A 14269-nucleotide genomic window follows, 5' to 3' on the forward strand; every position below is an offset into this window, starting at 1 on the left:
ACAATGAAGGAAGAGGCTATTACGTTTATTAAATTGTATCAAGGCAGCATTACAGCAATTGGCAGCCGGTGACCCCGGTTATTTATAAACCGGGCTCTGGAAATCACAGCTCTGGGCTCGGGCTCTTCTTCAGCCAACGATGGGAGGAAAAACTCAAATCAATACCGAGGGCAGGGCCCGAGCGGGTGCTTAATTGTGGGGTCGGGTGCAGGAAACCCCTCCCTGCTGCCACCGAGCTGATGCGTGTCCCCCCCGGCCACCCCAAAACCTGCAGCCAGGGACCCCAGCCCGCTGAGGCCATAGGGCGATGGCTGGGGACACAATACCCCCTCCAGGATGCTGCCATGGGGAAAGGCAGTCCCTTCCTCACGTTGGATGCTGCCCCCCCCCCCCTCTGAGCTGGTGGGCACAGGGATGGGGATCACCTCGACCGCCTTTTGGCAGCGTTACAGGGGGTTGTCAGAGTCTTGGGGTGCTCGATTGGTGTCGTCCCCCCCCATCCTGCAGCGTTTGTGGGTCCGGGATGGGTTCTCCTGGTGCTCACCTCACAGCGCCGTGTGATTAATGGCAGGAATTAGGGTGATAATAGCGCTTTAAATGAAGGTGCCAGTTACAAATGAAGTGTGCACCCGTGATGGATGAGGCCAGGGCCAGCATTTGGGTGCTGGCGTGCTCAGAGCCTCCTCAGGGCCGGGGCAGGAGCGCTGTGATGCCACTAGAGATCCATGACATCATGGGACGGGCACGGCATCACACAGCGGCTCAGGGCAAGGGGCAAGCAGAGCCCAACCTTTGGCTGGGCAAAGCATCACAACACGGGAGCGCCCGTACGGGGGGCTCGTCCCCCCCGCACGGCTCGGTAGGGCGATGAAATCCATCCCGTTCATGCAGCATTTAATTATGGGCTGTTTGTTTATTGTTTGTTTGCTTTACTTGCGATGAATTTTTGATGCCGGTTTCCATCGCGCCCTGCCAAGAGCCGCTGAGATTTACGGCTCCAGCGGCACCGGCAGAGCCTGAGCGAGGGGACTCCATTAGCACTGAGGGGTGACCTCGTGTCGCCATCACGGGGGTTTGGGGTGGCTCGTCCCAAATTGGGGGGGGGGGGGGGCTTGTTGGGGGGGGGCTGTGTGTGTGTGTTGGAGGGGGGGATTGGCTGGCTTGGGGATAGGAGAGGGGGGCTATGTGGGGAGAGAGAGGCTGAGAGCCAAAGGAAATGCACGCTCAGGTGCAGGCACGTTCAGCCCCGAGCTGCAGCATCTCCCATTAATGAAGCACTTCATCACCGCGGCGCGGGGGGGGGGGATAAAGGGGGGGGCACCCAATTCGGGATGATGAATTCCCCGCGACGGCCCCGCGCTCGCTCGCAGCAGCCGTGATTCTCCTTCATCTTGAATAATATTCCTGGAACCGTTGTAAAACCACGGCGATGCGGGGGCCCCCCCCATTTGTCTTTCCAGCTCCCCAAAGCCCTTACACGGTGTGTGTGTGGGGGGCACCAGCACACGTTGCATGTGTGTACATGCGCAAGCGCATGTCAGTGTACCAAGGCGTGTGTATGCCCGTGTGTCCGTGCGCATCCATTGCTGGGGTGTACACGTGTAGGTGTCCATCCTCGCACACGCGTGTGCGTGAGCTGCCCACATGCACACATACGTGTAGCCGCGTGCCTGCAGGCGTGCACACACGTGTGTGCTTGTCTCTATAGGAAGGATCTTGGCTTGTTCTTGCCCAAAAGCGCTGACCCATCAGAACTGGCAGGGGCAGCCATGAATGAGGAGCAGCTCCTGCAGAGTCTGTTTGCTGGGGGGGGGTCCAGGGGTGCAGAGCAGCACCCCCAGCACCCTGCAGGGCTGAGCCCTGAGCAGCGGGGCCAAGCGCTGTCATCACCACTGACGAGGGAAGCACGGAACGAAGCTGGCTCTTAATTACACTCCTTGATGAGCGTGGAGCCAGCTGGGCTCTGTGGGCAGGGAATCCCTCTGCTTCTCCACAGGAAGCCTGGGCCTATCCATGGGGAGCCAGGAGCTTGCATCGGTCCAGGGTGCGGAGATGCAGGATGCTCCAAAGCAGACCTGGCTGCGACGGGACCTGGCTCCCCGTGTCCTGTGTGCTGCACTCCGTGGCACTGCGTGTGAGTCCCAGCACGGACACGTGTGCACATATGGCACGACCCTCCACACGCACCACTCTGCTGTCCCTGTGCTGCAGCAAAGGATGCCGAGGGCAGGATGTGCTCCAGCTTGGGGAGTGGCACTTAATCAATCTCATCTCAAAACTCTAATTATATCAACAAAGGCCTCAACACGGCACCGCTGGCTGCGATTCAGGCCTCGCTTCTCTATTTCCATACACTCCAGAGCAATTCTTCCCCTTTGTCCTTTTATGCTTTGCTGGAAGAATTGAGGTGAGGATGAGAGGCGCAGATGGGGCTGCACTGGGGAGGGTGCTGGGGGGGACATGGAGGCTGCACTGCTGGGCTGGAGGCTCCAAGCCAAAACCACAATAGGTCAGTGGTAAGAATTGCCAGAGCTCATGTGTATGTATATGTGCATGTAGGTGTGTATGTATGTGTATGTGCATGTATGTACGTGTATATGCAGGTATGTACGTGTATGTGGAGGTATGTATGTATGTGTATGTGCATTGCATGTTCGTATGTATGTGCATGTATGTGTGTGTATGTATGTATGCATGTACATGGGTATATATGTATATGTGCATGTATATATGTGTGTGTATGTATGTATGCATGTACATGGGTATGTATGTATATGTGCATGTATGTATATGTGCATGTATATATGTGTGTGTATGTATGTATGCATGTACATGGGTATGTATGTAAATGTGCGTGTATGTATATGTGTATGTATGTGTATGTGCATGTATGTGTATGTACATATGCATGTATGTATATGTGAGTGCATGTGTTTGTGCACGTATGTATGTATGTGCAGGAGCCTGCTGCCGCGTTGCCATGTGTGTTGTCTGCCTGTGCATGTGTTCGTGTATGCATCTGCATGAGCAAAGCGTGATGTGCTGAGGGACTGAGCCCTCAGTGGAAGGGACACGCGAGAGGGCCTAGCCCGTGCCCGTTACATGTGTGACACCATCATAGAATCACGGCATGGTTTGGGTTGGAGAGGACCTTAAACTCATCCAGTTCCAATCCCCTGCCATGGGCATCGCACGCCACTTCCCCATGCTCTGCCCAGGGGCCAGGCTTTGACCACGATGATGGTCAGGGGAGGACAAGTCCCTGCTCCATCCAGCTCCCCTGCCTTTTGTTGAGCCAGTGGGTAGGAAGAGCTGGTTTCCATATGCACGGCAGCATCTGGTACCGCCAGGGAGATTTGCATTGCTAAATGTAAATGGGGTGTTGTGTCATCTATCATAAACGGGAGGTTGGAGGGGGGCAGCAAACATCAGCGAGGTTGTCATAACAAATCACACGACTCATCCCTCGCCTTGGCAGGGAGGTGCGGAGCAACCTGGGATGGATTTGCACGTGGAGGGAAGGGGCCAGCCCCTCGTACACCGAGAGGGAAACTGAGGCACGGCTGCGGTTCGGGGTCCAGCAGCACGCGGGGACCTCAAGCATCCCATTCCAAAGCTCGTCATTAACCCGGAGCAGCTGGAAGGGGCAGGGAGGAGCTCGGGCCCTGCTCCTCAGCCTCCCTCTCCCCTTCCAGCCCTCAGCGCTGTCCCCGGGCTGGGATCCCCGTCCCGCCCCGTCCCTCCCCGCCCTGCTGCGGACGCCTCCCTCCCGTCTCCTGCCCAGCTCCCATCCTCGGACCGCACTCCGGGACCCGCCGTCGTGGCCGGACCTGCCCCACACCCTCGCCATGAAGGGCCCCCTGCTCGGAGCCATGTTCTCCCGGCACGTCAAGAGACACCCCGGAGTGAGTCAGCCCCTTCCCTCCCCGTCCAGGGACCCCCCATCCTCCCCATCCCTCTGCCCCTCTCCTCCTTGCAGGGACCCCCGCAGCCCTCCGGGCTCATCATTGCCCTTCTCTCATCACATCCTTCTCCCTCCTCCCTCAATTCCTGCCCTTTGCACCCTTTGCCAGCCCCCCCCTTTTCCTCCCTCTTGTCAAGCCCCATCCCAGCCTCCCGGTCCCGCTCCCCATACCTGCCCAGCCTGTCCCTGCGTGCCACCTTCCCCTTGGCACTGTCCTCCCGGCTCTCGCAGCATCCTCCAGGTAAGCCGGGTGGTCCTGGGGGGTCCCCGGCCCCCCTTTACTAAAGAGAGGTGAGGCCACCCTGCCCCACTCCCCCCATCCAGCACTGCAAGGGGCCAGGGCTGGGCTTTGGCCACGTCGACTCTTACCCACAGGTTTACTTACCCCAGCCAGCACTCTTTGAGTGAGGGGCGATGCTCCGTGTCCACCCCCCGTGGTGGGTGTTCAGGGGGGCATCTTGGAGCGGGGGGAATCAATCCGCCTCCCCACTCACCTCAGCAGCCCCAGTTTGAAGCACCAACTCCCGTCCTTTCAGCTCAGAACCGGCCCCATCCCCGGCTGAGGGTTTTCTGTGCAAAGATGCTCAAACCCCTATAAACCACAGCCCCTCCGAGACAGCAGCAGCCTGGGGACCTGTCAGGGGCTGGTGGCCTGGGGAGGGTTAAGAAGCAAGCGCTGGCTGGAAGTCACGTAAGCTGTTGGCAGTTGGGTTTGGGGCGGTAAAGCAGCCAGGGTGGAAAGGATGAGCCATGGCTGAGCATCCGGGTGCTGCTGGCACTTGGGAGGGAGCCTGGGCTGGAGCAGGAGCACCCTGGTGCTGGGTTCTTCCAAGGGAAAGCGGGTGCTCCCGGGTGCTTTTGGTGTCCTTGGTAGGAGAGGATGGAGGGACAGCACAGACCGGGGCTGCTGTGTGGTTGTGTGTGCAAAATGGGGTAATTTGGGGCTTTTCTGCTCACTCCTGCCAAGGTTTCCCCATCTGTCAGGCAGAGGATGGTGTATGAGGTGGGGGGGGCACAGAGAGGTCCCCAACCAGTGTATGTAGAGGGGAGGGTGATCCTAGGTGCCTGTATGTGAAGAGCCTGGCATGTGCCCGGTGCCGTTAAGCAGGATCATTGCTGGCAGAGGTTGCTGGGGCAGTTTTGGACGTGTCATCCGTTACAGGCGATGAGCTCCAGCTCGCACCGGGCAGGTACATCAGCACTTTCACCTGGCAATAGATTCTCCCACCGCAGCACGCCCGGCTGCCTGCCTGCATGGCAGTGATTAATGTCCCCAGCATGCCCTGGAGCTGGAGCACCGTGATGGTGAAGCACAGGAGCAAAAACCTGGCATGGCCGGGGGCTGCACGGCTCAGTGGGCGCTTTCCGGGTACCACCAGAGCCTGGGGCTGCATCCCACCATCGGCTCCCTGTGGTACATGGCGCTGCCATAGGAAGGGATGCTCGCCCGTATCCCATCCAGGCACAGGGCCCCCACCTCACCCAGCACCTTCATGCATTTCTTTCCTCCTTCCTGCTATTTTTGGAGCTGGAGTGGTCGGAATGGGGCAAGATCCCCACTCTGGAAGTGCTGAGCGGTGGCTGGGATGAAGTCAAGCCTGGCTGGGAGATTGGGGTCCTGAGGAGCCGGTCCCCCCAAATGGGGTTAAAGGGCAACCACTGCAGGCACACAAGCAGCATTTGGACTGTCTGGATGCTTAAGATCAAGCTCTCAATACATCTTGTTTACTTTTGTGTGTGTCTTGGGGGGGGGGGTTAGGGGGTGGAAATCAGGCCCCACCGCCCGCACCTGCAGCCCCAGAGCCCCTTTGCCTGTGCAGTGCGCGGCTCCCCCAGCTCCCCTACCCTTAATTCTTCCCAGGCATTAATTACCCAGAAGGTGTCAGCAGCAGATGGTGAGACGAACCCATCGCCCCGACTCTCCTCCACCAGACACAGCAATTCCCGGCGCTGTGGAGTTCGTCTTGATTAGCCGGCGCGGTTGGGTAGCGGCTACTGCCAGCTCCTCTTGGCACCCAGCCGCACGCAGCACGGAAGATCATTATCTGCTGATGCCTCTAACCCCCCGAACCGGCGCTGGCATCTGCCCCGTGCTCCAGCAGCCGCTGCGAGCATGGCTTGGCTTGGGCATGGGCACTGGGAGAGGATGGGGGGGGCACAGCCAGGGCAGGGAGATGCATCTGACTGGCCAGGGGTCTTCCCCATAAGGAGATGCTTGGCAGAGAAAGGGGGCGGGGGGGGGGGGGGTTGGATGGACCCTTTTCATCTAAGGATGGGGCTTGGAGCAGCCTGGTCCAGTGGAAGGTGTGCCTGCCCGTGGCAGGGGATGCGCTTCAGGGTCCCTTACAACCCGCCCCAGTGCGGGATTCTATGCCTCGTCCAAATGGGAACCTGAGTCACGGTGCAGTGGGTGGCTTGGGGGGGGGGATGTGGGGCCATTTGCTCCTTGCTCCAGCAGACAGAGCGCAGGGGCTCGGAGAGCGGCGATGCAGCGCGCAGAGCGCACGCCATCCGCGATCCCTGCTCCGCGCTAATGGGCACGGCGAGGAGCCGGCTGCGTTTCGCCTTCCCGGGGGCACGGCTTGGAGGGAGGCTCATTACGCTCCGCCCGCCTTCCCTAGCACGGGGGCCGCTGCAATCTGGGGGAGGTCAAAGCAGCCTCGGCTCGGCTCCGATTGAGGCCACGTCCCCCTGGGCACTGGGGATTGGCAGTGCCAGTAGAGGCGGGGGGGGGAAGCGGAGACAAGGAGATGGAGTTGGTTGCCCTGCAAAGGCGTGATGCAAAACCCTGGGTGCACGGAGCAGGGTGAAGGGACCCCTTGGGTCACCCTCTATGGGGCTGGGGCAGCTCCTGCAGGGGGTCAGTGAGTGATGCTCGGCACCAGTGATCCCAGTCCATTCCTGCTGCAGGCACAGGGGAAGATGGATTGAACCCTCCTCATCCAGAGGTGGTGGGAAGGGATACGGAGCGAGGGGGGGGGGGGGCAGGACCAAGTCCCTTTGGGAGGAATCCTGAGCTTCAGCCCCTGACCAGGGCACCATCACACCATGGCCGCACCAGCCAGGGCCAGCACTGGGCAGCAGCAGCAGGCAGAGGGGAAGCGATTTCTCATTCCAAATCCAATTCCTCTCCAACACGAGCCGATTTTTCTCTCCCTCTTTTAATTCAGTCACTCAAGCTGACAGCTACACTGTGTACCGCAGCCCAGCTACAGGATTGCTCTGCCATATTTCCCCTGTAAATCTCCCGGTGTGTCAGCTCTCCCTTTCACTCTCCAGTCGGCCTGATAAATATTCATTTCATCGGGGTATTTTTCATTTTCCTCTCTCTGCAGCTCATTCCCCTCATTGGCTTCATCAGTGTCGGCATGGGCAGTGCCGTCCTGTACCTGCTGAGGCTGGCCCTGTACAGCCCGGATGTCAGGTATGGGTCGGGGTGTCCCTGGGGTACACAAGGCTCCCGGATGGGCTCTGACACCCTCCATGGCGAGCAAAGCTGCGTGTAGCAGTGCCCGGAGGGAAGCACTTGAGAAGTGGGGACCAGGCTCCCCCCCCCATCCTTCTACTCTGGATGGGAGAGAGGTGCAGAGGGGTTACGGGGCAGGATGACGAGGCAGATAAAAGCAATCTGTGACTGATAAGAGAGGGAGGGGGGGAACCGTGTGGGGAGGGATGGATTGACAGAGGAATGGGAAACCAGTGGGATGGATGGTTGGAGAAGGAACCCAGGGAGAGAGGGAGCGATGGACAGAGATGAAAAGCGTGCAGGGCTGAATGGGAAAGGAGCGGGAGGCAAGGTGTGAGGATGGATTGCTGAGGAGCGGCAGCGGATGGGCTGGCACAGGGCAGACAGCACGCTGCAGCACACCAGCCTGCTTTTCTCCCCCCGTAGCTCCGTGGCCCGCGGTCCCTGCAGCTCCACGCTGGTTTAATGCCTCTCTAATATTTGTTTGCTCCCGGTAAAACGCTCATTGATTCCGTTTGACGCCAGCTGCCCAGGGTACTTAGCACGGCAATTAGCAGATCCAGGCACCTTGTCTTTGATGGGGGAAGCGCATGTGTGTGCGAGGGGGGATAAAACAACAGCAGCAGCCCTCTCCCCAGCACATTAATGCTATTAAACAGCTCGGGGGGGGCTGCATTCACACACACACACACACACACCCCCCGCATCCCCCTGCGTGCACGCACACACATCTTCCCAGATGGAAAATTCTGCTCCTGGCCAACACGAGCGGATTGCAGGAGGATGAGGAGGGGGGGGGGGGGATGCTCTCCAGGGACCCATCCCACAGCGCTGCTTGGCCTCCCACAACGGGACGTGTTCTCCTTGGGATGGCTTCATCCGAGCAACACCGGCGCTCGCCTTGCAGGCTCACAGGCAGCGGGGCAGAGGGATGGGGCAGCGGGGGGCAGGCAGATGTGCGCCCCTGCACGTAGCATCGGTGCTGTGGTGCTTGCCAGGCTGCGGTTTTGGTGAGTCAGGCCATGGCCGGGGCACAAGCCTGGGCAGGGATGTGCCTGCCTGGTCCCACCCCCCCCCCCCAACCAGCTCCTCACCCCAATCACAGCAGCATCAAAGGGCTGGGGGCATTAATGGGGTAAAATGGGGGTGATGGGGGTGGTGGTCTGTCTGTCCCCGTCCCCCCTTATAAATGCTCATGCCCTTGCAGCTGGGATCGGAAGAATAATCCTGAACCCTGGAATAAGCTGAGCCCCACGGACCAGTATAAAGTGAGCACTGGGTGAACTGGGGGCCTCTGGGGTGGGTGGGGAAAGGCTGGGGTAAAGACAAGACCCCCTCAGGGGAGAAGGGAGAGAGGCAACATCAGCTCTGGGATAGGAGGAACGTTCCTCCCCCATCACATCTCTCCTTTCTCCAGTTTCTGGCAGTTTCCACCGACTACAAGAGCCTCAAGAAGGAGCGGCCCAGTTTCTGAGCTGCTGCTGGGATGTGCTGGGCCAGCTCTGCCGCAGCCCCCATCAACCTCTCCTGCCCCACAGCTCCATGACACTCGCTGCCTCCCCAGCACCTCCAATCCATGGGGCTGGGCCCCCAACCTGCAATAAACCACATCACTGCAGGAGCGATGCGCTCACCAGTGCCTGGGCACGCTGCTGTCCCCATCCTGTCTTGCCTACATTAAACTCATAGCACAGTAATAAACTATTCGGGGTGGGGAGTGGGGCAGGAAAAATGGATCCTGTGCGGTTTCCCAGAGCCCTGAACGCAGGAGCCATCCATCTCCCCGCTCTGAAGGCTGGGATGGGGGCTCACATCCCACTGGAAGCAGCGGTTCATGGCCCCTGGGTGCTGGGTTTCCTCTCTCCCACGCTCCAGGGCCCATCCCGGTCCCAACCCGGTCCCTCCAGAGAGGGAAAAGGGCTGGATGGGATGGAGGGAGTCGCACAAGCTCGCACGCAGGCGGATGGATGTGCGTGTCCTGCACGTGTGCACAGCCCTGGTCCTGAGCCATGGGGCCGGGGCGCCTGCCTGGCGCTGGTTGGTTTGGCGATGGCAGTGCTGAATGCCGGCCAGCAAACACAAAGCAGGTGACGGCAGGGGGGCGATGTGCCAGGGCCTGGGCCACGGCCCCCCCCCAGCGCGGATGTCACGCTCCAGGGCTCAGGGTAAATCCCCAGCTCCCTCCTGCCCTCAGCAAAGCACCATGGTGGGGACACTGAGGCACAACTGCAGGTAGCGGGTGCATGCCCCACATCCCTCCATAGCACGGTGCTCAGTGTTCCCCACAACACCCCATCACTGCCCTCTCCCTCCCCAGCTCAGCACCCACAACACCTCCACAGCAACCAGCTCTGCCCCGCTTTTATTAGCAACCCCCTTCCCCTAGAAAAGTGCAAGATTTGCTTGGCCAGAGAGGTTGGAGCAAGGACCTGGTCTCTCCCATCAGGATCTAAGGGGGTGTCTCTGTACCCTAACACTGAGAGCAGGATGGGGAAGGGGGACGCTGCTCCCCACCCCAGGGAAGCAGCGCCCGAAGGTGCTACCGGGGGAGAAAGAGGAGTGGGGAATGCAAAGGGAGGTTTGAAACCCCAGATCAGCGGTCACAGAAGCCGGGCATGGGGAAGGCACGAGCAAAGGTCTCCACGCGCTGGCGCAGGGCAGCCAAGCGCTGCTGCGTCTCTGCATCCTGCAGCAAGAACATCTTGAACTCCTGGAGCTTGCCTGGGGATGCAGGAGGATGGGGTGGGGGGGGACGGACATCGCAGCAAGGGGGGGAGGCTGGCACCAGCTCAGGCACAGGCCCCTGCACCTAAACTGGCACCCAGAAAGGGGGGACATGGGGGCCCTGCTGCTCACTCACTGGTTTTGCTCTTGACGTCCAGGGCCAGCGCGATGCCCTCGTCGATGAAAGCCACGACCTTCCGGAAATCCTCCTCGTGGAAGTGGCGGGATGTCAGCGCAGGGGCACCTGGGGACAGAGACCATCAGGGGCACCGTCTGCACCGGCCAATCCCAACAAGGGGCTCCCTCAATCCCGGCCCCTCTCTGAGCCAGAAACGGGCTCCAAAGTCCCATGTGGCTGAAGCAAAGGGGGGATCCCCCCCAGGGAAGGAGCTGGATGGATGGAGGCAGGGTCCATCCCTCACCCAGGCGCAGCCCTCCTGGTGTGAGCGCGCTCTTGTCCCCCGGGCAGGTGTTCTTGTTGGCCGTGATGGAGACGAGCTCCAGGACGCGCTCGGCCCGCGCGCCATCGATGCCCTTGGGCCGCAGGTCCACCAGCACCAAGTGGTTGTCGGTGCCGCCTGGGGAGCAAGGGAAAGGGGTGAGGAGTGACCCACAGAGCCACCCCTCTGCTCACTGCCACATCCCAACCTCATCCCTGCTCCTAGAACACCCTCTATTTGCCACCCCCCAACCCACCCATGCTCCCCACTGCTGCCCCGGGGCACTGAGGCCAAGCGATGCTGCAGCCTCATCCCTCCTTCTCCCCAAAGGTGCAGGGAAGGAGGCAGTACCTGACACCAGGGTGTACCCGCGCTGCAGCAGGGCCTGTGCCATGGCTTTGGCGTTCTTCAGCACTTGCTGGCAGTACTGGCGGAAGGCTGGCGAGCTGGCCTGGGAGGGGGAACCACATCAGTGCGGGGCCGGGTCATCCCCAGCCCCACCACCCCGGCACGGACCTGTTTGAGGGCCACGGCCACAGCAGCGATGGCGTGGTTGTGCGGTCCCCCTTGCAGGGAGGGGAAGACAGCAAAGTTGATCCTGTCCTCCAGGTCATAGAGCATCTCCTTGCCCGTCTTCTTATCCACCGAGCGCACGCCCTTGCGGTAGAAGATGAGTCCTGACCTGGGGGTGATTAAGAGCTGGTACAGCTCCTCCTGCCACCACCCCATGGAGGCACCAACACCGCTACCACCCTCCCACAGGGCCCTCCTGTTCTCTCCAGAGCATGAAACGCAGCCTCTGCATCACACCACAGGCAGCATCCTCCCGGGGGATGCGGGATACGGCCTCACCTGGCGCCGCGCAGGGTCTTGTGTGTGGTGCTGGTGACCACGTCTGCGTGCTCGAAGGGTGAAGGGATGGCCTTGGCTGCCACCAGCCCGCTGATGTGAGCCATGTCCGCCAGCAGGTACGCCTTCACCTCCTCGCACACCTGCAGACACAGGCACGCACAGAGCCATGGGCTGTCCCTAGTCCCCACTGACTGCAGCATCACCCCGCATGGATGCGATGCCGCCGGGTACCTTCTTCATGCGAGCGTAGTCGATGAGGCGGGCGTACGCGCTGGTGCCGGCAATGATGAGGCGAGGACGGAAGAGGCGAGCCGTCACCTCCAGCTGATCATAGTCAATGAGCCCCGTGGCTGGCTGTAAGGGACAGACAGGCAGCTTGCCAAGGCCCCTGCCCCTTCCTGCCCCCAGCTGAACCCCAGGCAGCTCCCAAGCACCAGGATGTGGTTGGCATAAAGGGAGGGAGGGAAGGGCAGGGGGTGGCAGAGCAGCTCGGGCACCTCAGAGGCATCACCAGGATCAACAGCTTGGCCGTTAGAGCCCCCCCTTCACCCCAGCACCTTCCCCCCTCAGCTCACATTAAGTTTGTAGGGCATCGACTCAAAGAAGATGGACGTTGCTGAGATTCTCTTGACGTCCGACATGTACCCATGCGTGAGGCTGCAGGGGAAGGCAGAGGTGCAGGATCAGGCAGGGTGCCCCCCATGCCCTGCAGGCACCAGGCTCCCGGCTGCGCCCCCCCCCCCCCCCCACTACATACTGGCCCCCATCAGGCAGGTCCAGCCCCATGAGGCGGTCGTGCGGCTGCAGCAGGGCTGTGTAGGCTGCGAAGTTGGCCGGGGACCCCGAGTAGGGCTGAACGTTGACGCCCCAGCGGGCAGGATCCAGGTCGAACGCCTCCAGCGCGCGCTGCTCGCACAGGAGCTCGATCTGGTCCACAACCTCGGCTCCCCCGTAGTACCTGGGGAAGGGAGGGGGGGGACAGTGAGCGGTGGTGATGGGGTTCTCCCCTCCTGCCCTATAGGTGACAGCCTCGCCTTGGAAACACCCTCTATGGCCCCAGGGCTCCCCTTAACCTTTCCCGCAGCTGCATCCTGGCTGCGGGAGGACCCCTGAACCCCCAGGACCTGCTCCCCCTCTTTACCTCTTGCCAGGGTACCCCTCTGAGTACTTGTTGTTAAGGCAGGAGCCCAGGGCTTCCAGTGCCGCCCGGCTGCAGAAGTTCTGGGTGGGGAGAGAAAGGGGTCAGAGATGGGGCAGCGAAGCTCCCACCTGAGCAGGGCCCCCCAGCGCTGTGAGCATCCCCTGCCCCAAGCAGCCCGTACCCCACCTCAGAGGCGATGAGCTCCAGCCCTCGGCACTGCCGATCCTTCTCCTTCTGCACCAGGGCCCACATCTCGGGGTCGCTCTCGGCCAGGCTCTCCTGCCCCGTCCAGGCGGGCACGTGCCCCATGGCAGTGGCCGCGGCGGTGCCTTGCTGTGCCCGCTGGCTGCAGGTACCCCCCCAGCCACCACATCGCTGCAGGGCCTGCACAGGAGAGGTGAAGCTGACACCCTGTGACCCCACACAGGCCCCTCTGTACCCCCTAAAGTGCCCCTGGACCAGTGGGTGACAGTGCCTGAAGCAAGATCCCAGTGTTCTGCCTCTAGCCGGGGAGGGCACATGGGGGGACCCCCCCCAAAACAGGCAGGAGCATCTGTGAAGGTGCCGAAGCAGCCAGAACGTCCACGGGTGCAGAGCACGTGTGCAGCACTGCACACGCATGTGCATGGCTGTGTGTGCATGTGCATGCACGGGTGGGATGGCCAGACCCCCGGTCACAACACAGGGACCCCGTTGTTGTGCACTGGGGTCCCCCCCTCAGCCCAGGGTCCTGAAGAGGACCTCTTACTGATGCAGGGTCCTGGGTGATGTAACTGCTGCCGCCCCATTGCATCACCCGCGGTCACTGAGCAGGGGCCAGGGCCGGTGTCTGCCCCCGACCCGGGGACTTTGGGCCAGACACAAAGTCCGCAAGGGCCGGGCTGGGGGGCACTGCCCAGCCTGGGGGGGGGGGGTAAGGGGGGGGGGGGGGTCGAAGAGTGGGCGCCGCTGCCCCGACACCCACCGGATGGGCGCTGCGCCCACAACGGGGCGCTGGGACGGGAGAAACGGGTGTGCAGGGAGCGACCCCCTCCTGGACCTCCCCCCGTGGGTACCCGAATCCCCCCGCTCCGTGCACCGGGACCGCTTGCGAGCACCGGAACCCCCCAGGGACCGCTGCTCCCTGCGGGCACCGGCATTGCCTGCGCATCCGGACTCCACAAGGCACCGGGACCCCGAGGGCACCGGGGTACCCCGGCCACCGGTACCCCCTCTCCCGGCACCGTGCACACACCCCACACCCCCCCCCCCCGAGGGTACCGGCACCCCCCCGGCCCCAGGCTCACCCTGCCCAGGCGGAGCGGCCACATCCCGGCCGGGTCCGGGTCTCGCTCCCGGTCCCAGTCGCGCTCCCGGTCGCTGCCCGGTGCCGCCCCACCGGGCTCCGCGAGCGCTACCGGGGCGGAGCCAAAGGGGCTGCCGGCGCCGCGGGGCCCGACGGGAAACGCTGCTTCCCCCCCGGCCGGGGGTACCACTGTTCGTGACCCCCGCATCCCATCCCTGGCCCCCGCATCCCATCCCTGGCCCCCGCATCCCATCTCTGACCCCCTCATCCCATCCTTGACCCCCGCATCCCATCCCTGATCTCCGCATCCCATCCCTAACAACCCCCGCATCCCATCCGTGACTTTCTGCATCCTCCTCCTCCCCGCACCCCGTCCCAGACCACGCACACCATCCTT

General features: G+C 61.9%; 2 protein-coding genes across 3 annotated transcripts; one reads left to right on the plus strand and one right to left on the minus strand.

Moving 5' to 3' along the window:
• Positions 1-3567: 3567 nt before the first annotated feature.
• NDUFA4L2 (NDUFA4 mitochondrial complex associated like 2) lies at positions 3568-9131 on the plus strand. Of its 2 annotated transcripts, XM_065659600.1 has the most exons (6): positions 3568-3905; positions 5826-5859; positions 7135-7214; positions 7300-7388; positions 8638-8698; positions 8848-9131. In XM_065659600.1, the coding sequence occupies exons 1-6, from the start codon at positions 3849-3851 to the stop codon at positions 8902-8904; spliced, it is 378 nt and encodes a 125-aa protein (XP_065515672.1). In that variant the 5' UTR covers positions 3568-3848; the 3' UTR covers positions 8905-9131. The 2 variants fall into 2 exon arrangements, with proteins under 2 accessions (XP_065515672.1, XP_065515673.1); XM_065659601.1 differs by lacking the exons at positions 5826-5859; positions 7135-7214 and having other exon boundaries at positions 3589-3905.
• A 645-nt stretch (positions 9132-9776) lies between these two features.
• SHMT2 (serine hydroxymethyltransferase 2) lies at positions 9777-13998 on the minus strand. The gene is made up of 12 exons (XM_065659599.1): positions 13874-13998; positions 12774-12971; positions 12588-12667; positions 12204-12404; positions 12022-12103; positions 11678-11800; positions 11447-11586; positions 11111-11276; positions 10946-11045; positions 10577-10732; positions 10291-10398; positions 9777-10151 (listed from the first exon to the last, which is right to left on the minus strand). Exons 1-12 carry the CDS (start codon positions 13895-13897, stop codon positions 10024-10026), a joined length of 1506 nt encoding a protein of 501 aa, XP_065515671.1. The 5' UTR covers positions 13898-13998; the 3' UTR covers positions 9777-10023.
• Positions 13999-14269: the final 271 nt, after the last annotated feature.

Source organism: Lathamus discolor, chromosome 23 (assembly GCF_037157495.1).
Source record: "Lathamus discolor isolate bLatDis1 chromosome 23, bLatDis1.hap1, whole genome shotgun sequence".
NCBI classification, from domain to species: Eukaryota; Metazoa; Chordata; class Aves; order Psittaciformes; family Psittacidae; genus Lathamus; species Lathamus discolor.